This window comes from Agelaius phoeniceus, chromosome 9, assembly GCF_051311805.1.
Source record: "Agelaius phoeniceus isolate bAgePho1 chromosome 9, bAgePho1.hap1, whole genome shotgun sequence".
NCBI lineage: Eukaryota > Metazoa > Chordata > Aves > Passeriformes > Icteridae > Agelaius > Agelaius phoeniceus.
In genome coordinates this window covers 21,490,256-21,514,471 of record NC_135273.1, presented here as the reverse complement: position 1 = coordinate 21,514,471, position 24,216 = coordinate 21,490,256, and the positions used below count along the sequence as shown (strand labels likewise).

At 41.3% G+C, this 24,216-nt stretch overlaps 1 protein-coding gene across 2 annotated transcripts; it reads left to right on the top strand.

Annotated features, from left to right (window-relative positions):
• The first annotated feature begins 9,262 nt into the window (after nucleotides 1-9,262).
• On the top strand, nucleotides 9,263-16,038 carry COMTD1 (catechol-O-methyltransferase domain containing 1). Of its 2 annotated transcripts, XM_054637435.2 has the most exons (7): nucleotides 9,393-9,565; nucleotides 10,830-10,954; nucleotides 11,937-12,042; nucleotides 12,801-12,919; nucleotides 13,168-13,222; nucleotides 15,019-15,152; nucleotides 15,648-16,038. In XM_054637435.2, the coding sequence occupies exons 1-7, from the start codon at nucleotides 9,484-9,486 to the stop codon at nucleotides 15,798-15,800; spliced, it is 774 nt and encodes a 257-aa protein (XP_054493410.2). In that variant the 5' UTR covers nucleotides 9,393-9,483; the 3' UTR covers nucleotides 15,801-16,038. The 2 variants fall into 2 exon arrangements, with proteins under 2 accessions (XP_077039354.1, XP_054493410.2); XM_077183239.1 differs by lacking the exon at nucleotides 10,830-10,954 and having other exon boundaries at nucleotides 9,263-9,565.
• The last annotated feature ends 8,178 nt before the right edge of the window (nucleotides 16,039-24,216 follow it).

Here is a 24,216-nt window from a genome sequence, read left to right as displayed (position 1 = left end):
CCTAGATTGCTCCTCTTTTTTCACTGTCTTGACTTCATCAGCTTATTAAGAACACATCTGTTGTCACTTCTGTGCTTTAAGATAGGAAATAGGTCTTATCCAATATAACAGAGCCAGGCTTTAAAGCATGGTAAATATTGGGGTCTTCGACTTTATTTCAGCACCAGAAGACCCACTGCTTCCTCTATGGATGTACCAATACAAATACCATGGAAAAGGTAGAGAACTGGGGAAGAGCAGTCAGCCTTGTTTATTAGAACTGGTACGGGGTGTACAACACTTGGTCCATTGTGCCATTTGCCCTTTTTAAGCCCAAGTTGATTGCACAATAAACACCATTTCATGCCTTATTTTATGCATACAAAAACTCTGTGGGTGCATAAACATCAAAAAGCTAAACAGTCCATGAGAGAGACTGCAACAAGGCTGGAGGGGTTACTAAACCCCATTTGGCCACAGAAATTGTCTCTGCCATGGAATGAGGCAAACAACTTTGATTTTCCAAAAGGCATTTCATCAGGAAGGTGTATGGCACACAGTAATTACCCATGTTCTCCAAAGTGTTGAGGCAGATGACCAGCTGCATACCTATCCTCCTCCTGGCCCAGCTCCCAAGTACTCTGGCATTTCCCCCTGTAGCCTACATGAATGTGACTGAAGACAAAGGCAAACTGCATTAAGGTTTCTGGCAGTTGGGTAGCACTTCATGTTTTAAGGACCACAGGCTAGGATTCAGTTACAACAGTAACTGTTTACAACATGCTACAAATACCCTGTTAGGAAACATAACGGCTCCAAACTGCTCTGTTCTGTGAAATACGTCAGCAGAGCTTTGCCAGGGTACAGCCATGTTAAGTATTCTGCACATCCTTGAAATCCAAATGTTCATGCCACCAAACCTGACTAACCTCTCACATACACTTCCTGGGTAAGAAACTAAACTTGGCTGGATTTATCTCTAAATTTCTTTGGGAGGGTGGAGGGGGGTGGATTTGTTGTTTCTTTGGTTTGGGGCTTTTTTGTTTGGGTTTTTAATTTTTTTTTTTTATTTCAAATAAAAGTAGTGATTACTGTTCTACATCATTTGCTTCCGTCCTTATAAAACAGGACACGTGAAAATCCAGAGGCAAATAAAAGCAGCTTCTCTTCAGTGATATGATATGAGCAGAACTTCAATATCCTTCTCCAAGTTACCTGTTACCTCTGACACTTCATTCAGAAAATCACTTCCCTCTTTTTAAGGAAAGAGCACTTACAGTAATAAGGAGATACTGCTCTTGTTACAGCTTTAATTTAGTCTAATTGCCCAATTACAGCTGCTCCCATTTTCACAGGAGACTATATTATTTGAAGTATTCCTCTACGTAGCAGAGTCTTTGATGATAACAAGCAGGTACAGTGCAATTTATTTCAGATAAAGATGAAGAGAGAAACAAAGTAAAGCTTCCAGAAAAGAGCACAGAATGACTGTGTTTGCCCTCTGTGGCAAAATCTAGCAACTTCAAGAACAAAATGGCACCAGAAACCATCTTTAAAAAACACATGAAGGTATAAGGGGGGGAGGGAGAAACAAAGATTCAAAAAAAAAGTAGTAAAGGACTAGCAGTTTTACAGCTGTATTTGGAATAAGGGACTACCCACAAAAGGAATGCAAGGTGAAAAGGACTATAGGGAACATGAGGTGCAAAGGGAAGACTGTGAAGTAAATTTCTCCCAGATATTTCTTCAAAGAGCATGGTAAATTCAGGAACAGATTCCACAGCAATCGTGCAATGCAACCCAAAAGAGCTAACTGTTGTCCAGGGATATTTATGATGCTTTATACAGGGAGACTATTATCCCTTGGAATAGACTACAGAAGAATCATTTTGCTACTTCACAGGTCCAAAGCTCTAAAAATCTGTGTTACACTTAGGAGAGTAAAAGTGAAGTATGCAGAAGTGATCAAAAGAGAACAGGCTGGGTTTATAGCCTGCAGGGGAAACAACTGATCATATATTCTTCCTATGACAAACAACTGAGAAAGTAATTGAGAGCCTAGCAGAAACCAATGTTGTTACCTCAGCATTATTGATTTTCGGCAGACATCTTAATCTAACACATGACAAAACTTTGGTCATTCCAGTAAGATATAGCTTTCAAAGAAAAATGATATTTATAAAGGTAGTTTATGGTTCAGTTAGAGATTCTTATGAAGTCAAGCTCAGGCTATAAAGGAATGGAAAGAAAAGAACTTCTTAAAAACAAAATGGATAGAAAGTTCGATTAAAAGGTGAAAATATGATTCAAGTATACTAAAGCAGAAGGATCTTCCGATGTTCAAAACACTAAAAGGAGGTAGTAAAAACATAACTTTAAAATACTGTACTCATTCTTATGAGAGCCTCATTCTTATTAAAAGAATGAGTGCCACTGAAGACTCACAGTTCACCTGTTAGGCATTTTTTTTAAAAATTTCTTGCAAAATTTACTAGAAATGTTCCCACTGCATATAGCAAAAGAAACTGAATTGTTTACACGTGTATCTATAAAAAATGAAGCCATGACAGGATAAGAAGATAAAAGTCCATATAGTCCTTTGTTAACATTCAAACCCAAAGATATACAACAATAATACAAAAAAAATTAATATATAGAGCAAAACCTCATAAAATTACATCTTAAAAATAGATGTTGAGAGAAAAAAGTGAGAAAAGTGAGTGTGGCTCACAGCAATTACAAAGACTACCTCTTCAATTAAAAAAAAAGGGGGGGAGGGCAGGAAAATAAAGGGAACATGGTATACAACTAAAAAAAATCCTTCCTACCTTGCCTCTATTTCCCCCTCCAAGCAGCCTGCTCTTTAGAATTTCAGATGCCATGCTCTGCACACCTTGCTCTCCTGACTCCTGGGGATATCTGAGCCTTTCCCCCATTACAGCTTTCAGCGTGCATGGCGTAATGCACCACTCATGAGTTTCAGGTGATAACACTAATTGGGCTCTCTCTTCAGCAGGAGTTTTCTATCTGCTAAAGTACGTACTGCCTTCTTCCCAGCTGCATCATATTAGCAATCCACAGCTGATTAACACAGATGGCCCCTTCTCTGTTTTTTCTGACAAATACTCTACTAAGAATTCTAGCTTTTAAGTCCCAAAGATAACAGCCAAGCACAGTTTTTACATGCTTGTGACAAATTCTTACTTGTGAAATGAAATCTGACCTAGAGCTCTCTAGAAATCAGGCCTAGTGAGATGACCATTCATCATTCTTTAATATGCTTGGGGTAGGCTATCTAATAACAACCTAGTCCTGCACCTCTCCTGCCATCATGCTGCTGCTGTTGCTTTTGTGCATTCTCGGACAAATACCCTTAAGGGAAGGAAAAAAGCACTTGCTTCCAAAAGTACTCTTTATTTTTGGTATCCATTTCATGGCTGGTATGAAACAAATTCAGCTTGCTGGGCTTTGACATAGATTTTTTCAGATGTCAAAGAAGAGAGGCAGAACGTATAGGCATGGGAGAGCCTGGTTAATGAGGTGTCACAGCTATGGTTGGTTTGTTCACTGCTTCTTTAATTTTATTATTTGTATCAGAGTGATAAGGAGCAACATTTCTAACATTTTGTTTATGCGCTATACAATTTAAGGCTTAAGTGGAGCAGCTTCTTGAGACTTACAGCAGGCTTTGTAAGTGAAGCAGAATGCTCCACTCAGGTTGTGTCTATTTCAATCACCTGGGGATTATTTGTAGGAGCAAATTAATGTTAAGCTTTATTCCTCAGTAATAAACACGGTGCATGCACTTATTCCAAGCACAAGGCTGGACTGTGACCTGGAAGGAGATCATTCAGAAAAGTCTGACACCTGTTTTGAGGAATTCAATGTGCCCCTGATCCATGTACTTCGACTCCTTTGTCAGGAGAACTGCTTCTATCATTGGATCTGTCAAGCTGAGCCACTGAACAAGCCATTTCACTGGGTTTCCCCCCAGTCAAGCTCAATTTGAGTTTTACAGTCCTTGATACTTGTGGGATATTGTCATTGAAGCCATTAATGTATTTTGCACTGGGAATTATGCTGCTTGGCAGGGGCTATCTCTCCTCACGATATTTGTATGTCCAAAGCTCAACCTAGTCTTGTAATGAGATTGCAAAAAGTAGTCATATATATTCAAAATGTTGGCCTGTAAGCCAGTAAGGCCTGAAAATATTTACCAATATGTCAAAATGCTTCTAGCTGAAAACCGTTTCTAAACCATTCACTGTTTGCAAGTTTAATGGCTTAAGGCTTATGGGCTCATGAATCACCTCCTTTCTTAGCAGCAGCATTTGAAATGTTGATATCTTAGCCTTGAAATAGATGTGAAGGTACCACAGCCTTTACAAGCTGTTATGGAAAGACATACTTTAAAAGCTCCCACAAAAGGCTGAATGCAATAGAGGTAGCTGAGCAGGATGAAAGTAACTGAACCAACTTAGTTAAAGTCATTGTTCATGTCTGTGTTCCATTTCAGTGATCACCCTCCAGCTGGACAATGAATCATATTAAAGGAAGCTTTGCTACTTACAGTTCATCTGATGAAAAATCCAGATGACTTCAGAAGCAATGATGAGTATTTGGGAAACTATTAGTCTTATTTCAAATTACAGAATTCAACCAAAAAAAAAAAAAAACCAAAAAAAAAACCAAACTTGAGAGCAATTTCATTTATCACTTTTTTTTTTTTTGTTATAAAAATGTACCATTCTAAAAAATACAAAGATTTTTAGCTGAGAAGACGAATGAACATTTATGGGGAAAAAATTGCTATAACAAATATGTCTGGAATGAGTATCTCTAAGGTCAAGTAGGTTATGCTGGTAAATTGCATACCCTGCTTTACAGAACTGCAAAATTAAAAGTTAAGCATAATACTAGAAAGATAACAGGGATGGAACAGACAAATACATAGCAAAACCAATTAGAAGAAATAAGAAATCTCAATTGTGAATAAAATAATTATTTCATGTACAGTCCTCTAAAATATACCATCAAGTGATTTATCGAGGTCTTGCAAGGGGATATACACTGTGGACTGTAAAATTATAAAATATATACATTTTTCATCTACAACACCCAAGACAGATGAATGAACACATAAATATGGCAAATAAGTTCTGTTTCAATTTTTTTTAAAGAAGATATTACAAAAACCTATTAAAATAGAATAAATAAATACAATTGAATGCTTATGGGTTCAGTTATTTGTGAATATCTTAAAAGGTAAGGAATTCATGGCCTGATGTCTTTTCTGAGTATCTGCCCCAATCTATGCACGTACTCATCCAGTGTCTGTGCAGACAACTTGCCAATATGCCTCTTCCCTCCTATCTTCTTAAACCAGAGTAAAATCCCAATCTGTATCAAACATTTCTCTGAGGATGGCTAAGATCAGGTCAGCCTCAGCTCTACAAACTTTTTGTTCCATCAATATAGATAAAAATTACTATTTTGCCTACCACTCAACCTATAACTCTTCATTATCAACCCTCATTCTCAGCTATGCATAAACAAGCAGAAATATTTTGACATATTTTCAAGATTGCATTTTCATCTTCACAATTAAAAAGTTTGTCTAAGGTCTCATTACCTTGCTTATTACAACTTCTTCCCCCAGCTCTCATTTCATTCAAGTCCCATTCACCAGGAATTTCAACCCAACCAGAATTTTCAACAATTAATCTGACCATAGGAATGCATAAATGCATTCTTCTTTGGTTTCTCCTTGTATTTGGGCTTTTACTCATTCTGCACTCATACTTGATGTAAACTTTTAAACAGCTCCAAAATTCATTTTCCTTCCTGTTGATCACTCTTTTAAACTTTGCTCTGATTTCTCCTCAGAAATTTGAGTTAGGCTACTGCCAAGCACACAGCTCAATACAATCCAATTCCCTCCACTTCCTGCCCATGAAATGGTTTTACATTCACATTATAAGCTTTTGGGGACAAAGACAGCTGTCTTCTCTTTCAGCTGTACACAAGCATCAAACATTTTTTCCACTTTACTCACTAAACTAAATACATGTAGAATTTACACTTGTTTTTCAACATTTTGACATGATTTAGAGGACTGTGTAACTGCTATCCTCATTGTAAACAGAGGAGAACAATGTGTAGATAACTAAGATTTTAACTAAGCAACATTTAAATTACACTTGAAGCCAGACCACTGCAGCCTGAATGAAGCAGACACAACATGCAACTCCACCTAATGCTTTCTGGTGTCATAGGCCAAAATAGCTTCAACAAATGTGTAGGGCAACAATACATGCAGGGCTTATTTCCAGTGGGTTGTGCTGTTCAAACATGCCTGTAGATACTTCCTTTGGGATATCTGTGATACACGGTGATTTTCCACCACAGATTGAGTATGATTTTAGGAAGAGTCATCTATATCCAGGCTGTTCATGCTGGACAGAGGCTGCAACACCCATAGATTTTACTTCTTTTTAGTGCAGCAGTAAGACAATCAGATGCTCACAACTCTTTACCACCACCATGGAGCAGGCCACAGAACATCACCAACAACCTGGAAGGCACAGCCCACCCGAACAGGCTGAGTTCAGGTAGCTGACACATGGAAGAGTGAAGAGGGAAATAAAAACAACAACAGAAGAAAATGGAAATTATGAGGACAGGGAAAGCAAAAACTTTCTACACTCAAGGCAAGTCATTTAGCGTTTTACAGTGGTGTCTCAGTTACCAGGCACATCTGGTCCATGTAAAAATAGTTGCAAATGAAAGGCAGAAACCCACAAGTGAGACGACAGCCTTATCAGTAGGCTAACTCTCTGCCAGTCCCATTTCTACAATAAGTCTGCACAGATGACACCGAGGCAGATGGTGTGCAACATTCTCACACAGAAAAACATTCCTGGAAGGAAGGTTCCAGGAGAAGAACAGGCAATTTCATATATCAATTGCCCAGTGTCTGTAAAACCTTGAATAGATTATCTATATGAATAAAGTGAGGATTTGTACACCCTGAGGTCAGCCCCTATCCTGTCTGTCCTGCTCCATATGTTTTACAAATGCGATCATGTTCTGACTCCAGCCTGAATATGCTGCCAAAACCCTCCTACCCTTTCTAGAATGCAGTCCAAGAGAGAAGGCACTTTCAGGCATAGCAAATATGCCTCCTGACTACAGCACTGGGAGCAATCCTGAACTCCCATGAAATCTGTGCAACTGGACTGACCTTACAGATTTAGGGAGCAGTGGGGTTTGTATCTAAACCCATAATATACTCAGTTTTTCATCTCTAGGTAGACTTCACCCTACTTAGCACAAGTAGTAGGCAGAAATCTACCAAAATGTTTAAATGCTCAGGTAGCCAGAGCACACTGCAAGCACATATCTAATAAATCTGTTAATCAAAGTTTCTGTTCCATATATATCACAGAGTTAAGTAAACTGAAAATGCAAATGGCTCAAAGAAAAGCTGATGGCTCCATTCTATCCAGCTGGAAGATTATAACTCTTCTGATCCCCTCGTGAAAGTTTTTCATCATATCTTAGATATCTGAAAATCGACTTCCTTATCTAAAGGAAACAGCCTGTTGTCCAGAACAGTGATACAGTAAAACACCTGACACTGCCAGCAAAGGCCAGTACTGATTTACAGCTTGGGGGTGGGAGGAATTTCAGAAACACATGCAAGTATGTTAGCAATTCAGGTCACCAATTCTCTTGGAGCTTTCAGAAACTTGACGTTCCCAGAGATATCCAAATGGGTCAACTCTTCGAGTCGAGAGGTCAACACAACACTGGAAGCTTGCACTTAGTGTGTTTCATTGAAGAGAGTAACGCACAGCTCCTCTCCCTTAGGCTGCACTTGTAGAGAAGGATCACTAGATGGAGCCGCACCGTCACAAATCTGATTTATGGCCGCTGCAAGAATTGTTGCCTCCTACAGTTGTTTGGCCTAAAACTGACACGTTTCAGCACATGCTGATAACTCATCTTCTGAAAGACGGGATGAAATGCTCTCATTTACAAACGCAAAATGTACACAGAGAAAGTGACAAGACACTGAATGAAGAAAAGCCACCAAGAAACCAACAACACTCACAGCTTTCAAAATCAAATAAATTTTAGAAGTGAACTGGAAGTTATTTTATCTGCCAAGACAGATCATGTGTCTTACTTTGTTCTGCAAATCAGAAATCACAGCAGACTCCCTAGTGAGTGGCATGATTAGTTGCTGCAAAAGAAATACAAGAGCTCTGGGGGCAAGCTTTGTAAATAAGCTCTAACACACTAAAAATGCAGTGATAGGCAAACACAATTCCCATAAATACCCTGGTGATATACTTAATCCCACACTTAAGATGTACTTTAAAAAGCACTAACACTGTCTAAAACTGCACTGACATTTGTTTTGCTAGCATAGGGAAGTAGTTGATATGTTTTCATCCAAACCTACCAACACACAATTCATCTGGCTTTCTGAAGATAGAATACGTGCCAAAACGGAATTTTTACCGACTTTCATCTGACGTCTGTGGAGGCCAAGTTACAACCCAATCCATTCCTATGTATTCCTAGTCAGTGTGCAACAGCACTAATTTCATCTCCCATACAATGTCAAAATGATAGATCTCCATATTTTGCTTGTGTTTTCCAAGACCCAGATATTACCAATACTTCACAAAATGAAAACCGAATTCCCAGCCCATCTCCAAAAGGCACAGAAGCACAAAAAAGTTTAGGCTGACATAAAAAAGATTACACAATCACTTGTTACTTATAAACCAACTCCTTCAGCAACAGATCTGGCCAGAGGTGAGATCCCTCAACAAGGCTGTTAGGCAGTGGCAAGGGCACTGCTCCACCTCACCTGGAAGGTACTGCACAAGGGGGCTGAAACAGCAGTGGAGGAAACGAGGCCCCATTCCCCCTCTCTTGGAGAGTCCTCCTTGACTCCTTTCACCTGCAGACTCACAGGTCACAAGACTAAAATTCCAAAATCTTACATGCTTTTTGACGAGTAATTGCTCACACCTCAGCTGCAAAGAAACCTGTGTTCTAGGGGAAGGAGAGAGCTCACCTCCCGGTCTAGTTGGAGTACCAAGCCTCTTACGAGCATATTTCTGTGAAAAGCTCCATGAGAGCCCATTACGAGTACACTTGGGTGTGTTTTAAAACGAAGACTGCAGTGAAGCTGTACCACAACCAGCCTCTGAGGAGGTGGTGGCACAAATCCCCGGTGCTGTCTTTGTCACTCTACGCACCACAACCGAGTATGTCACCGAGAGGAAGGCGCACACCTCCCGCGGATGACCCACCCTCCCGCCAGCCCAGCCAGCCCAGGATCCGGGAAGCGGGGACCCAAGAGCCACCAAGACGAGCCGAAGCCGCCCACGGGCAGCGCGGCCCCGCCCTCCCGGGCAGGCGGAGCGCTCCGCACCGCCCTGCGCGTAACCCGGCGGCGCCGCTCCCCTCGCTGCCGGCTCCAAAATGCCGCTTCTCAGCGTGCCCAAGGAAGTGGCCGTGGGGACGGCGATGCTGGGGGTCGCCTTTGCCACGGGTGTGCTTGCAGGTAAGCGGCGCCCCCAAGCCACATACACGAGACGTGAAGGCTGCGCCTTCCTCGTGTCCGCACCGGGGACGGGACGGGAACCGCAGCGCCCCGCAGGTCCCTCCCAGGGCGGGCAGGAGTCCCGGGTGCGGGCAGGGAGCGGACCCCTTGGGGCTGCCGAGCGGGCAGAGATTTATTTTGCTGAGCTGCTGCAGTAAATACAGTGATGTACTGAGAGCCCAAGCCGCTCCCTGTAATCCAGCTACCGCAGTGTGGGGCCGGGGACAAAGTCCAGCGAAAGCGAGAACAAGCTCCCCGCCCGGTACCCTGCCTGCATTTGTCCGGCCAGCCCGGAAAGGCCGGGGTGTGGTCCTTGCGCACAGCATTGTTCTGGTAGCAGTTTCGCTTTCATCCCCCGGGGGCACCGGAAGAACGAGCCCACGATCCGGGAGGGGAAGGAGACTGCTGTTGAGTTTGTAACGCGGGCACTTAATCTTTGATTTAAGGCAAGTTGTTGAAATAATTTACATCTCGGCATGATAGTCTAAAAATAGAACCATTAACAGAAAATAAACCCCTCGAAATAAAAGCGTTCTGTCTAGCAAACAACTACCAGGAGATGTGGAAATGAATTTGTTGTTATTTCTTCAAAATAGTTAATCCATTTGGTAAAAGAAACATTGGGCACGAAAGCTGCAGTCAGTTCTGTATTTGAGCAGACATGTACTGAAACTTCAGCTTTCAGCACCTACTTTGTCTGCATACTGGTTTTATGCTAAACAAGGCATTTTCCAATACCACATTTCCCCTGGCTGGAGGGCAGGACAGCATCATGAGGAGAGCACAGGGTTTGAGAAGACACATCAGCTGATGGAGCTAAAACCCAGTGGCCTCTATTCATCTGCAAAAGTAGGACCACAGGCTAAGAAAATTGTGCACCTCATTCATGTATCTCTCTTTGAACTTGCCCTTTGAGTTTTGATGGGGTTACTTTTCCTGTAAGATTATGGCAGTTTGTAACCATCACATTGGCCACGGAACAGCACAGTACTAAAGCCTTTCCCTTTCAGCCTTTGGAGGCCTGGACATCTTAGGGGCTAAAAAGGACAAGGGAAAAAAAATTATAGACCACCTGGTTGTCTATAATGCTATGTTGCATTTTCCATTTTCATGGCTGTTCTAGAGCAGAGAACTTTTTAACCTTTGGTAATACTTCAGTGTTTACTTTATTTGAAATGGCAATAACTGAAAAGTGTAGAAGTTCTTATTACTTATTTTTTGGTAGGTAAAAGATACCCTTCTTTCATTTTTGGGACCCCAAGTGGTAAGATTGGAAAAAATAGTCCTCTCCGGCAATACATACTGGATCACTCCTTGCGGGAACATCCAATTCTCAAGAAGCTGCGTCTGGTCAGTATCACCCACACCTCGTCCTCAGCTGCTGGGATCCTGGTCACATCTCCCTCCTTCCTCCCATTTGCATACCCACTAGAGGGATTTTTTTAACTGGTAATACCCAGACTCTCCTATGTTCAGGGCTACCTACATGACTATTTAATAGTATTGGCATACATTGCAGACATGTCTTTCTATCCTCGGCTCCCAAGGCCATGTGTTAGGGCTGCACTTGATGTGGACTTGAACAAATGACTTCTGTTCACTTTGGTTGGCATGTAAGGAACCTGTAGGTCAGAGAAGTGATGCCTTCCATCAGGCTGCAGTGTCAGAGATGAGACCAGATACCCTGACTCAGGTTTGAGTCATTTCAGGTGAGACAAGCTGTTCTTGTATAAAAGAAATTAAATGCTATCTGCTGGAGCAGAATGATCCCTAGCAGAAGAAAGGAAATAGGAAGATACGCTTTCCCTTCAACATTCATGGCACAGCCCAGCTTCTCTCATTGCCCATTCCTCAGTGCCAAGAGCCCTTCCACCCTGGGATGGGCACAGATTCTCCAAGTTTGTATTGTGTAGCCCGGACTACGTGGTCTGACCTTTGGCAGACACAAACCTAGCAGTTCATTAAGGCATTCACTCAACTTAAAGGAAGTGCATCTGTCTGTGCAAATTCACAGAAATAAAGGACTTTCGCAGTCAAAGTACCTCTAGGATTCTTCATTTAGTTACAAATATTGCTGCATTTGCCACAGCCATGGTAATATCCACTGCTTATGACATACATTAACAACCTCCTTACTTATAGTTAAATTCAAGCCAATTTCTGGCTCATAGATGACTCCATCTAGCTCCATCCACAAAGCGATCTAAAAGGAGAAGACAGAGGTGTCTGTTTTTCCTGGAGTTTCACTGGGTTTTTTTTTTTCTTTAGGATATTGGTTTGGTAGATTTGGGTTTTTTTTATGTGATATGTTTGGTTTTTTTCCCTTTCCTAGCTCACTGCTGATCATCCCCATGGCAGAATGATGGTATCGTGTGAGGAGGCTCAGCTTATGGCAAATTTGGCCAGACTCATTAAAGCTAAGAAAGTTATTGAAATAGGTAAGAGTGTCACTTTGTTGTAAAATAAAACTCTTGACTATCACTCTCCAAGTATAGCCATGTTTAACATAAAATATCCAAAGACAGGAAGGTACTGCCTAACTGTCAACAAACAGGTGGGCAAACTACAGCATGAAAAGGAAGGTCTGATTTGCACTTGGCTGCCACTTTGCCTCAGAATGAATGAGCCATCCATGCTGATGCCAGAACTACTTAATGCACAGTTAGACCATCTAAAAAACTAAGCTAAATAGATCTCTTGAGTCTTCAATAGTTGCAGGACAGGGTGTATTTTGTCCTTCCTCTATCACTTTCTTGCTAGAAGAAAAGGTTTTGCTGCACAGGCCCTGTATCAAATCCGCTTTGCTTGACACACCTATATTACCAGGATGTCCTAAAAGACAGACTGATGCAGAGCAGCCAGGTATGGGTTCCCACCATCTTCATTCTTGGCCTGGCTGTTACAATTCCCTGGTATTTTGCTGCTCATCCAGTCTCTCTAGGTTATACATTCAAGACCAGACTCTGCCTTGTCTGTCCATGAGCCTTTTGGGAAAAGCTAACATTGAAGTTTCCTAAAAAAACCAACTTCTTCTCAACCTGCCATTACATTAAAATGGAAGGAAAAATGAAAAATCTTTACTGTCTATTAACAAATTGCCATCCTTGATTCCTTTGGGGATTTTATTCCTAAAGAGAGCCCTGTAACCCTTTCTCCACAATACAATAAGTGTTGATTTCTCTTATGATTTTCCTAGGTGTGTTCACAGGTTATAATGCCTTGAGTATGGCACTTGTCCTGCCAGATGATGGCCGAGTTATTGCCTGTGATATAAATGAGGACTATGCCAAAATTGGAAGGCCACTGTGGAAGGAGGTAAGCAGCATCTCCTGTACATGATGGGGACAGCTGCCTTTGCATGTGAAGAGATCTTGTTATTTTAGACTTGTAAATTCACACAGAAATATTCTTACCATTAAAGGAGGCTGATAGAGTTCTGTTTGGGAAGAAAAATAAGTGGTGTTTGGAATCCAGAAATAATAGGAAAATTATCTGAACCCCAGTCACTCCCTGAGTACAGCCTACTAACAGCCTACTATCAACACTGTTCTTTTTCATCTTAGGCAGGAGTAGAGCATAAAATTGACCTGCGGATTAAGCCAGCAATTCAAACACTTGGTAAGTAACCTGAAATCAGTCTGTTTCCCCTTCCCTAGAAATAGAAGAGGGATACAATAATGGTGAAATTTAAGACCAAATATGGTTGTGAATGTGATCCCTTTTGCTAAGAGGGAGGCAGCTTCTCTTATATTAAAAAGTAAAAATCTTTAGGAGTTCACAGTTTTCCTACCTACTAGGAGAGAGAAAGAAAATGTTTGTCCTATGTTGTGGCTGGGCTGTACTGATCACTCAGCTGTTGTGTCCATCACTTTAATTTATCAAATAACATACTGCTTCTGGAAAGCTGATTAAAACAGATTAATCAAACAAAGCCAAATTTCTCTTAGCATTGTCAATTCTAAGCAAGTATTCCTTTGTTAAGAGAGGAAGAGTTCCCTGAAAGGGCTGAGGTGCAGAAAAAATTCAGAAGCCAATATATAACTTAGGCTGAATTGTGTTCAGAGAAGTTCAAATTTAGGATGTGCCAAAAGCATGCAAGGCCATTAGAGAGGCAATGACTTCTGTCATTCAAGGAAAGAGAAAATGTGGGGCAGAGGAAATACCAATATATGTTCTGAAAATGCAATACATTTTCTAGGATTGTTGGATGCAGCAGGTTTCCAGTACAGGTATTTGGTGGATCCACACCTGATAACCTTGTATTACTTTCCAATCTATCCTTCCTAAAGAGGCAAATACAGGCAGTTTGCTGGTATGTGTCGCAGACATCTTTTTGTGAAAAGCTTTTCTTAGGATTTTTTCTCTTCTGAGAAGCTGAGGCCTCAGAAACAAAATGTAAACAGTGGTTATCTGCTGCTGTGGAATGCAACAGGTGGATCCATGGTTGGTCTCCTGTGGATGTTTGGATTTACTGACCAGTCATGGCAGAGCTGGCTCTCGTGCTCTGTCCGAGCCAGCTGCTTTTATCATCATTCTTTTCTATCCTATTCTTAGCTAGCCTGAGGAAACCTCTTCTTCTATTTCTTTTTAGTATAGTTATAATGTAATATACATATATAATAAAATAATAAATCAAGCCTTCTGAACATGGAGTCAACATTCTCATCTCTTGCCTCATTCAAGAACCCCTGTGAACACTGTCACAGGTATGCACACTCCTTGAAGTCTATCAAAGCAATGCTTTGTCTAGGCATTGCTTCAGACAGAAAGATCTTCTGCTGACAGAGGCTAAGGGCAGGTTAGAGGGGTGTCAGAGGACCTTAGGAGACAGAAATCACCTCCTCTGAAACTGGCAATTTGGAGTTGTCAGTCAAGAAATCTGTTCAGGAGAACTTAAAACTGAATTCTACTTGATTTGGCCGAGAGAGGGACTACTTACAGCAGTTTTTTGCTGTAAATATCTCTGACAGGGTTTGTTCATGACCTGTGTCATGGCCCTTGATCTGCAAGCAAAGATTAGCATTTAGAACCTGTTAATAAAGTGAGAAAAATTCTAATCCACTCAAGAAAACCGTTCTCAGCTGAAAAAAAGCTGAAGGTGTAGAGTATGTCCAGTTTCAAAGTGCTTGACTTGTTTTTGCTGTATCTTTCAGCAGTCCCAGCTGTATCCTTCAGGTTTGGAGCCACTCCACAAACTCCTAAGCACGCAGACCTCAGTCACTATGTGTTTTATGGCATACATAATGTCTAGATTGGTTTCTGTGGGATAAGCTTTTCTAGTAATTACCTGTGAAGGAATAGGCTGCCTGGTCAAGGCAGCAGAAAACATTTAATGAGAGCTTTGACACAAATGGATTACTTCCTCCTACACAGCACTAACCAGGGTATAACAACTCACTGTGTTGCTCATCTAGATGAACTGTTGGCCAATGGAGAAGCGGAAACCTTTGACTTTGCTTTCATTGATGCTGATAAAGAAAGCTACAATGAGTACTATGAAAAATGCTTTCACCTCATAAAGAAAGGGGGAATAATAGCTATTGATAATGTAAGTACTGCAGTTCTGATGGTAATGCACAGGCAGTTACACATAACACAATCAAAAAGAAAATTCAACATAAACTCTTTAAGTAAGCTATATAAAACACTAATAGAAAACATAGAATTTTTTTTGTTATTCATTACAGAGAATGCCCTGTATTATTCTTGTTTGTCTTGTAGCCTATGTACAGTACTTACACAAGATCAAAAGTAGCACTTGTAATCAGTAACTATTAATAAGTTATCAATTAACTACTATTACAAGAAACAAAAGATATAAAATTTATTTTGGCTTCAAATCTACAGTAGAAGTACAATTAGCAAGGTCTGTGGACTCTCAGTCCCACTTTTGAGAGTTCCATGTCAGAGACCATTAGATGTCTGAAATACAACGAATAATATCAATCTCTAAGAAATATACAGGAACTTTTCCAAAGCTTCCTTTGTGGTCCAAGGACCATATTAGAATGAAGGAGGTGCATAATATTTCTTTTTTCAATAGGTCTTTTGGAATGGAAAGGTGCTAAAACCAAGGAAGGATGACTCGGCAGCGCAGAGTATCCACCGCCTCAATGAGAAGCTTCTCAGAGATGCACGTGTCAATATCAGTATGCTCCCAGTGGGAGATGGAGTCACATTAGCATTCAAGTTGTAACTCGAGGAAGCCCAGGAGATGGGAAATATAAATCAAATCATCAGGAAAAATGGAGGTGGGACAGTATAAAAAATTCAATTTAACCTATATCTCCACTGGCTAGCCTAGCCTGGGAAAGTAGACTTTAGGAGCAGCTGGATCCTAAGGGCAACTAAGTAGAGAAGAGAGATTTATTATGAGATCTACTATGGTTTCTTACTTTAATTGTAAGAAAGGAAATAAACTTATGTGAAATTTTCCTTGTAAGACAGTGGTTGAAAAAATCCCCCTCTGTAGATTGTCCAAGTTCCTCAATACAACAAAGTAATTTTCTGTCCTAGAAGAGCCTCTTGAGCAGTGGAATAATCAGTCAGTACCATCAAAAGGAAAAGAAGTGCAGTTTGTTAATGTTTAGAGCCATAATAGAAAAATGGATTTTTAATGAAATGACATCAAGAAGATTGCTAGCCTTCTCAGACTAAAAATATTGTAAGTCATTCCTTATCTTTGAAGGATACTATAGAACAAGCCTCAAAAAGACATCATCTGAAAAAAAAGTTGTTTCTAAAAGCTTCCCAAAAGACAAACAGTATTCGCAATACAGTAACTGTTTTCTCTAAAACCTTTTTGCACAAGAACTGGATTACTTTAGCCTAGGTAACAGTGCAGATAGATTTTTTTTAAGTCAGTATGAGGAAAAGCGAATGGGCAAGAAGTAAACCAAAACAATTCTCCCTCTTTCCTGTATCCCTCCCCCTTGCCCCCTCAAAGAAGCGACTTGCTAGATGCTTGTTTCCTAGAAAGATGCAAGCAGAGTATTGGTGGCAAGCCTACAGAAGGATTCTGATTGCATGAGGATGCAATACAGCTGTGAAGTGGCTGTTCAAACTGTTATTGCAAACAGAGATTCCCTGCCCTAGGCAGCATGTAACAAAATTTCAGCCCACAATTCTTTAGTACAGATAAAAATTGATTAAATAAGGAACTGAAAGTAGGATTCTGCGGGCAAAAGCTTCACTGGTAACTGTTTTGGGGGACTGATAACACTGGGTATCATATGTATAGAGGAAAGAGATGTTCAGTTTTGTTGACATCCTAAAGGGAAGCTGTATCAGAACTAAGAGAATACTTCATCCATTTGCTTAAACAGTACACTTGAATGACTTGAGACACTGGGGGACAAAGATTTCTTGTCTCAGAATGTTTAAGACTGTCTACTTGGCTCATATTTTTGAAATTTCAGCTGAGTGGCTTGGGTTCTGGTAAGGCACAGAAGTTGAGAGCATGGCTATTGCCTGTCTCAGACACTTGCCTTAGCATACTGCAGTGGAGAGCAATGAAGGAAGGAAGCATTGCCTGATGGCTTCAGAGTAGGGTTATGACTGAAGAGATCTCAATTATTTTTCTGTCACGTCCACTTAAAACCCTGATTCAGCAAAGCATATCAGGATCTGCTTAATTGAGGACTGACTGCAAAATCCATGTCTGGGAGAAGGCCAGGACAAGATGCGTGTTGCCCTTAAAAGAGAATTTAAATAGGGTATGAAGTTTGCCCAATTTATTTTTCTGAGTACAGATTTACCCTCAGAGCTTCAAACCTCTGCACTCCTCAAATTTCTTCTCTGCATAAAGGAAATGATACCTTATTAAATTCTTAGTGGCTATAACAGTTCTCAGATGGAGTGGCTGAAGGAAGGTACAGGATCATTACACATTTGCATGCAGAGCTTCTAGCCATGTGCTACTTTACAGTTTTACTTTGTCAGTAGATACCAAAAGAATCCTAAGGGTTAAAAACACAAAATGGGACACTTTAACAGCAAAGGTATCTTCTCAAATTTTCCTGCTTTCAGAGGCTAGCGGCTGACAAACATGTGTAAGCTAGAAGCTGTTAAGAATACATACCCTGCCCTAAAAGTACCATGGTGGCCTTTCCCAAACATGGAGAAGCCATTGGAAGATCAATCACAGACTCCGCATTTCTTTTACTACTATTTTCCAGGTTGCAAGAATCCTCCCAGTGAAGCTGAGCCAAAAATGGGCAAGCATCATGAGTATTTTTGCAAGAAACTAGAGTTTAGCAACATTCAAAACCAGATACAAGCACTCATAGTTGAATAATTAAAAAATAACTATTCTTTCTGTGGTGGGAACCAGCAAAGTCCCCATTACCTATGCTAGAGGAAGACCTAGGTAGTGCCTGAGGCTAAAGCCATGTGCAGCAGCCAACTATCATTTTGCCTCTGCTTTGGGCTCTGTTCCATTTTAAATATGCAGATCATAATGTGAGTATTTCATCAAACCTGTCTCCATCCTGATCACCTAATTACCATTAGAAAGAATAGCAATGTGTCCCTAAACTATAGATTGATGAGCCATCTGTAAGTGGAAACAAAGAGCAGAAGGAAGCTTAATTGAATCAAATATTTAGAATACATTACTCTGTCTTGTAGTTACTCAGAAACTGGCCTTCTCTTCAGGCTTCTGTCCTGCACATCTGGAATTCATCACTGCTAACTGCATTTGATCCTTCACCCTTACTATGAAATGACTGTTGATAAAATATAATCATGGTTTAATTCGAGTGCTGAATCGGCTATGGGGAATTTGTGGGGCAATGAGAATTTAGACTTCCATTAGCTGATGAGAATGGGCCACCCAATAATGCAATGCCAAGTCTTTGTCTCTCTCTAATGGAGACACCAGGTATGGAACTCGTGGGTCTGGTGGTCTGCTCACACCTCTCAGGCAATACACCTGCCTGAGCTACTGCTCCCACCATAGAGGCTCAGGATTTTCTGCCCCAGGAGAAGAGCTGACCCAGGGGCACAGCTGCTGCCCAAACCCTCCCAGCCCAGCTGTTCCTGCTATACCAGCATCTCTTCTGCTTGCAAGAGAGGATCCCAGCCAACACAGGTGACAAATGTACAGCTGGAACTTGCTCAGAAGCAAATGGGGCTGAAGGATGGGTCATTAACAGAAAAGAATGACAACAACAATGAAAAAAAGAATTCCCCCTAGTGTGGTAACTCCCAGAAGCCACCATGAGAATTAAAGCATGTATTCCTAGCTGCTGGTTAGGTATCTGAGTCCCTGCTCCAAAGGTACACATTCAACATGGTATGGTATGATATTTACAGGGAAGGGAACTGAAGACTTGAAGAGTAGGCTTTGCATCTCTACTAGCTAATTAAATGAGCAGGACTGAGACTAAATGCTCAGAAATCTAGAGAGAAGGCTACCCCAAAAAAACCAGCTCATTGTCCAAGGGTAGACACAGGGCTCAAGGCTTGGTTCTGCCTTTTCAATGCTGCAGCTTTTAATCCTGCTGGGACACTGGGGGATGATGCAGGGAGCATCCTCAGTCTCTCATGTTACTGAAGAAAGCAATGGCCTAAAGAAAAACAGGGCTACTGAGTGTAACATAACTTTCAGGCATTTACTGAACCTTTGACAGCACTGTCAGTCCTTCTTTTAACAAACTCAAGTGTTTTTAATCAGCAGCTGTGTGGGGCTTAGTTGCTATCTGGGGTTAACCACAATACCCTACTAGCTGAGGTTAATACAGCTTGGTTTTATCCATCCCATCTACTGAAAGTGCAGATGTCTCCTCCACTGAAGAAGGTGACCGTGCTGAGTGGCTCCATCCCTTCTTCCACAGAACAGCCAGACCAACACAGTAGAATAACCTAAAGCACCCCACACACAAACAATCTGGGCCCATTTCTGCGTGGTTTGCAGCACATTTGATTTTAGTGCTCATTCCCTTTTAATGGGAGAGGTAGCACTATCATGGCCTTCCCAGAATGAAAATGTGGGAATCACAAATACAACAAGAAGCATCTTTTGGGAAGGGATTGTTGATGACATCCCAAACAAGTACTGAGCAAGAGAATGACAAAGCTGATTTTTCTCTCTGTGCACACCTAAGAGCTGCAAATGAGTATTTCCTGCCACAGTGAGCACTGAAGTTTCTTCAGAGAAGCTTAAAAAAATTCTTTTGTTTCCTAACTCATCACTTGCTCTGCTCTCTGGTCTGCTAAGCCTTTTCCCAGGGCTGTGGCATTTCTCTGCTGCTGCATATTGTGCCAGTGATCTGCACTAGATGAAAAGGCTCTGCACAAATATAAAGCATTACCTCTGCATAATTCTAATCACACAAAATTGGCCTCATGCATTTGCAGCTACTCATGGTTTCTAAGTCACCTGTTTTATAATAATTTCTGAAGCAATGTTTTGAAAAAGGAAATGAACAAACATAAAACCTGCAAAAGAGGGAAATGAATGGGAGATTTCAGACAAGTTATTTATCTTCCTTTTTGGCTTAGTGCAATACTGTAGGGATAAGCACATAACTAGCTGCTTTAATATTTACTCTGATTATAAGAAAAATAAACATCGATGATAAGTCACTGCTTTCCAGGATTAGATTTCATATTTTAGAGACTGCTTTAAATTAATGCAGAAGCAAACATTATCTTTTCTTCTTATTCATATATTTCCCTAATGAGTTCCAAGCAAATTGTGCCTACTTATATTTTATGATTTTAAATAATTAAAACATTTTATGGAGGCAACTAAAATTCTCCCCGGAGTTAGCAGAAAGATTATTGATTGAACAGATCTCAGGCTACAAGGAAAAAATTATTATTTAGTTTAAAGGCTCATAATTTTATTCCTGTTCACCTACTAAAAAACCAAGAGACTGTGCATTTTTCCAGCAACCTTTTGAGTTATGCTGGGGTAGGGACTTGGGTTATGTTGGTGAGATGAAAGTAGTAACTTTTTGACATCATGAAATTAGATTTCAGAAGATAGTTAATGAGAAAGTGTTATTGCTGCTGTCACAAGTAAATGCAATACCTAAATACTGCACACCCACACAACACCGCAGCATTCATTACCCAAGAAAAGCCGTACTGTACCTTCACAACACCAAGAATTTTAATCAAATCCACAAATACAAAACATCAACAGAAGAAATCCACTCTCAGAGAGGACTGGTTCACAGGATACCCAGGCTGTCATATCATGTGGCATGGCCAGAGAAGTCCATCGGGTTATGGCCCAGATGTCACTGTCCTGTAGTACAACAGCCAAACACCCAGCAACAGAAAAGGGGGATTCTTCCAGCATGAAAAGAAAAGCAAACAAGCCACCAAAAAAAAAAAAAAAAAAAAGAACCAAATCTAAAAGAGACAAATGCATTTTAGCATTTTAAAACAGGTGCAAAGAAACCTTCACAATAAGGGAAATGGATGCCTGCAAATTCAAATAGAAATAACAGCTGCAGGTAAAATCTAGGCTTATTTTTAAGGAACCTTATGCTTGTCCATGATGTCACCTTGTATCTTTTGCTGTGTGGGGTTTTAGGAAGCAAACATTAGGAGTTTACTTTTAAAGGTAACCAAAGCATGTAACTCCTTGGAACAGCAAAAAAATCCAAAACCAACCAACCAAAAGAAAGCAACCAACCAACCAGAAAAGACCCAAAACACCTACAATACTTAGCTCAAAAATGCTGATTCTGAGCATTATTTTTACCCTGCATTCCATGTCTGACCCTTTTTCTTGCAACAGTGAAATTCACACAGGCTGTAGCTCACAGCTCTCAATGTTTACTCCATAAGGTCTGTATTTTTCCATCTGCCTGCCAGAAGTCAGTGCTGCAAATATCTGCTACAAATCAAAACCTGGAAAGCCGAGGAGCAGAAACAGCTGCAATGAGCAGAACTGGAAAGCTTTGTCAGACAACAATGGACACCTTTGGATTCGAGAAGAGCTGTAAAGACTACAGGGGCTCAGGGAGGGAGTGGGCAGTGAGATCTCTCTGCTGCTCTCTGTGGAGGGACACATATCTGTCTCCACCTCTGGCACTGTTCAGCTCCACAAACAGAGGTGAAAAAGGGTCCCTCAGGTGCCTTCACCAGCTTCCACCCAGCTACCAATGTATCCTCAGCTTCCTGGGCACATCAGCAGAGTTTTGGCATGTCATTTCCAGGGTCACCTTCAACATCCTCCCGCCATCTAAATGTCAGCTGTGTAAAATGCTCTCCCAAGACACTTAATCCATCTTTTCTATATCATGTAATTAGTGGGGTCATTGCAAAGCAGAAAGCCACAGTTAACTGTGCAACTACTGTGCCATCATGCATTATATCAAAGAGATTAACACAACCTGAAAGCAAAAGCAGAGCCCTCCATGGTTTTCTTTAAGCAGCAGATTATGCTGCTAGATTATGTTCCAGTGAGCCTCAAACCATCCCCGGTGAAGAGAAGCATTAATTCACTATCAAAGTACAATTACAAAACAAAACACACTAGTTCAAAGTCCTGACAAAATTATTCCTGTACAAAAATCTGGAGTTTCTCCACAGATGTTTAGAGCCAGCTGCTATATCACCACCTCTGGGTCTTCCCCCAGCTATTGTGGATTTTAGGCACAGTCATTTCTTGGGAGCTATTCCTACCAACAGGCAGTAGTCCCTCTCCTCAGGTCAGGAGGACTATCAAGACCCCATAAGGTGTCCTGCAGAATACCTGTGCCACAGCACCAAAGCTGAGCTCCCTTGGCCCTGTCCAGGACTGCTGCATGGCTCAGACCATCCTCACAGTTCTGATCCAAGATACCACTGAAGACTAACTCAAAGGAGGCAAAAGCACAGACAGACACATTTAATCAACACCCACAGACCCACCATTTAAATTCCTTCTGTCATTACAGAAGGTGTCTCAGGTACCATCAAGCACATCTCATGCCCCTCTCTCATGGAGCTTTAGTTACTGTGATGGCTGCTACAAAGGTTTCCTTTCTTGATTTTCAGTGTTGTCGCTCACCATAGATTGAGTCACCCTTTAGCTTAAGCTGAAGTTCAAGTGTATATTTAAACTTCCAGACAGAGACTATGGTAAACTCTTAATGAATACTTTAGATGTGCAGATAGGATCTGTCTGCCTGATGACCTGAGGAGCCATTTATGGCCATCTCTACATAAACTACACTAAAGCTACATGATTAAGGCTGCAAAGCTAAGCACGGACTATGTTGCAAAAGACTCATCAAACTTGCACAAGCAATCAATTTTGACAGACCCTACTACATGTAAGCATTATAATACAGATTTTAATTTTATGATCAAACATTTCTGCATTCAACCTTTGATGCAGCCCTTCCTGACCTTATTGGGTTTCATATTACTTTTTTTGCCTTCAGGCTAATAAACTGAGACAGGAAAATAGCTGGCTTTTGGCAGTCTGTGCCAGCGGAGGATTCCTAGATCTCAGAAGGGCCAAGCAGCTTTGTGCTGTGGTCACAATTCTCTAGCAAAAGAAGTAGACAAAATCAGGGAATCACCAGCACAAGTTTCAACTGCCTTTTCTGTGTTTAAGTATCTTAATTTTCTGCTTTGGGTTTATCTTACTTCATAAAATTACATTAGAATATGACAGATACAGGAACACAATCATTTCAGCTAACTCCTTGTACTTTTTCTCCGGGGAATTAAAGGCTGTAAGTCAAAGGAAAGAAAAACTGAGGAGAAGTAACAGCAGGTTTTCCCCAGTTATCCTGTAAAGTATTAAACTTAGAGCCTTTCTTCTTCTGGAAAGTTCACATTTTTAATACTTTTCTCCTCCTCAGCTGTTCTCCCCCTGGATGCTATGCAGGCCGAGCTCTTTGTGCCTGTAACCCTGCCCTCAGGTACCACCAGCTGCTGTGCAGGCAGCTCAGCCCATGGGCCAGGCAGGCCTGTACCCATTCCCACCCAAGGACAGCACAGCCTCCCTCTGCAGTGTGGCCACCGTGTGCCCCAGACCCACCAGGCCAGGCACATGTGACACTCCATGTCTTTAATTCAGGAAATCCCAGACAGAAACATGAGGGCAATCTCATTTCATCAACAAGAGGCACAATCAGCTTAACACAACAGGTTTGTAGGGCAGTAGGCTCATGCTTTCTAGAGCCCTGCTCTCTCTGCTCACCAGTGGCTCATGCTTTGCCAAACCAGAGAGGGGCCAAGGACAAGCACCTCCCATGCACTCCTCTGGCACTGGGGTGTGCTGTGAGTTAGGAGGAGGTGTGCCCAGGAGAGGCTGCTACTAATGACTGTGCTGGGACTCCATGTACACCTCTGCTACAGCTGCCCACACAGAAAAGGAAAGGTTAGGAAATGGGACTCCGAGCCAGATTGTTTTGAGAAAGAGAAGGTGTTTTAGTTAGGTTGTGCTGTTTTGGCAAAGAGGCTATCAAAACTGCTACATCAGTGTTCCCCAATGAACTCACCTTATCTTGGGCATGATAAAACTAAACCAGGGGAACTTCAAGCTATTTAAGTTAACTGCAAACAATTTCAACACAAGCTCACATACTCTAAATGCAGAGAGGACCTGGCTACAAAGCATTAAAACTCACCCAAGAGCCTACCAGTCTTGCACCAGG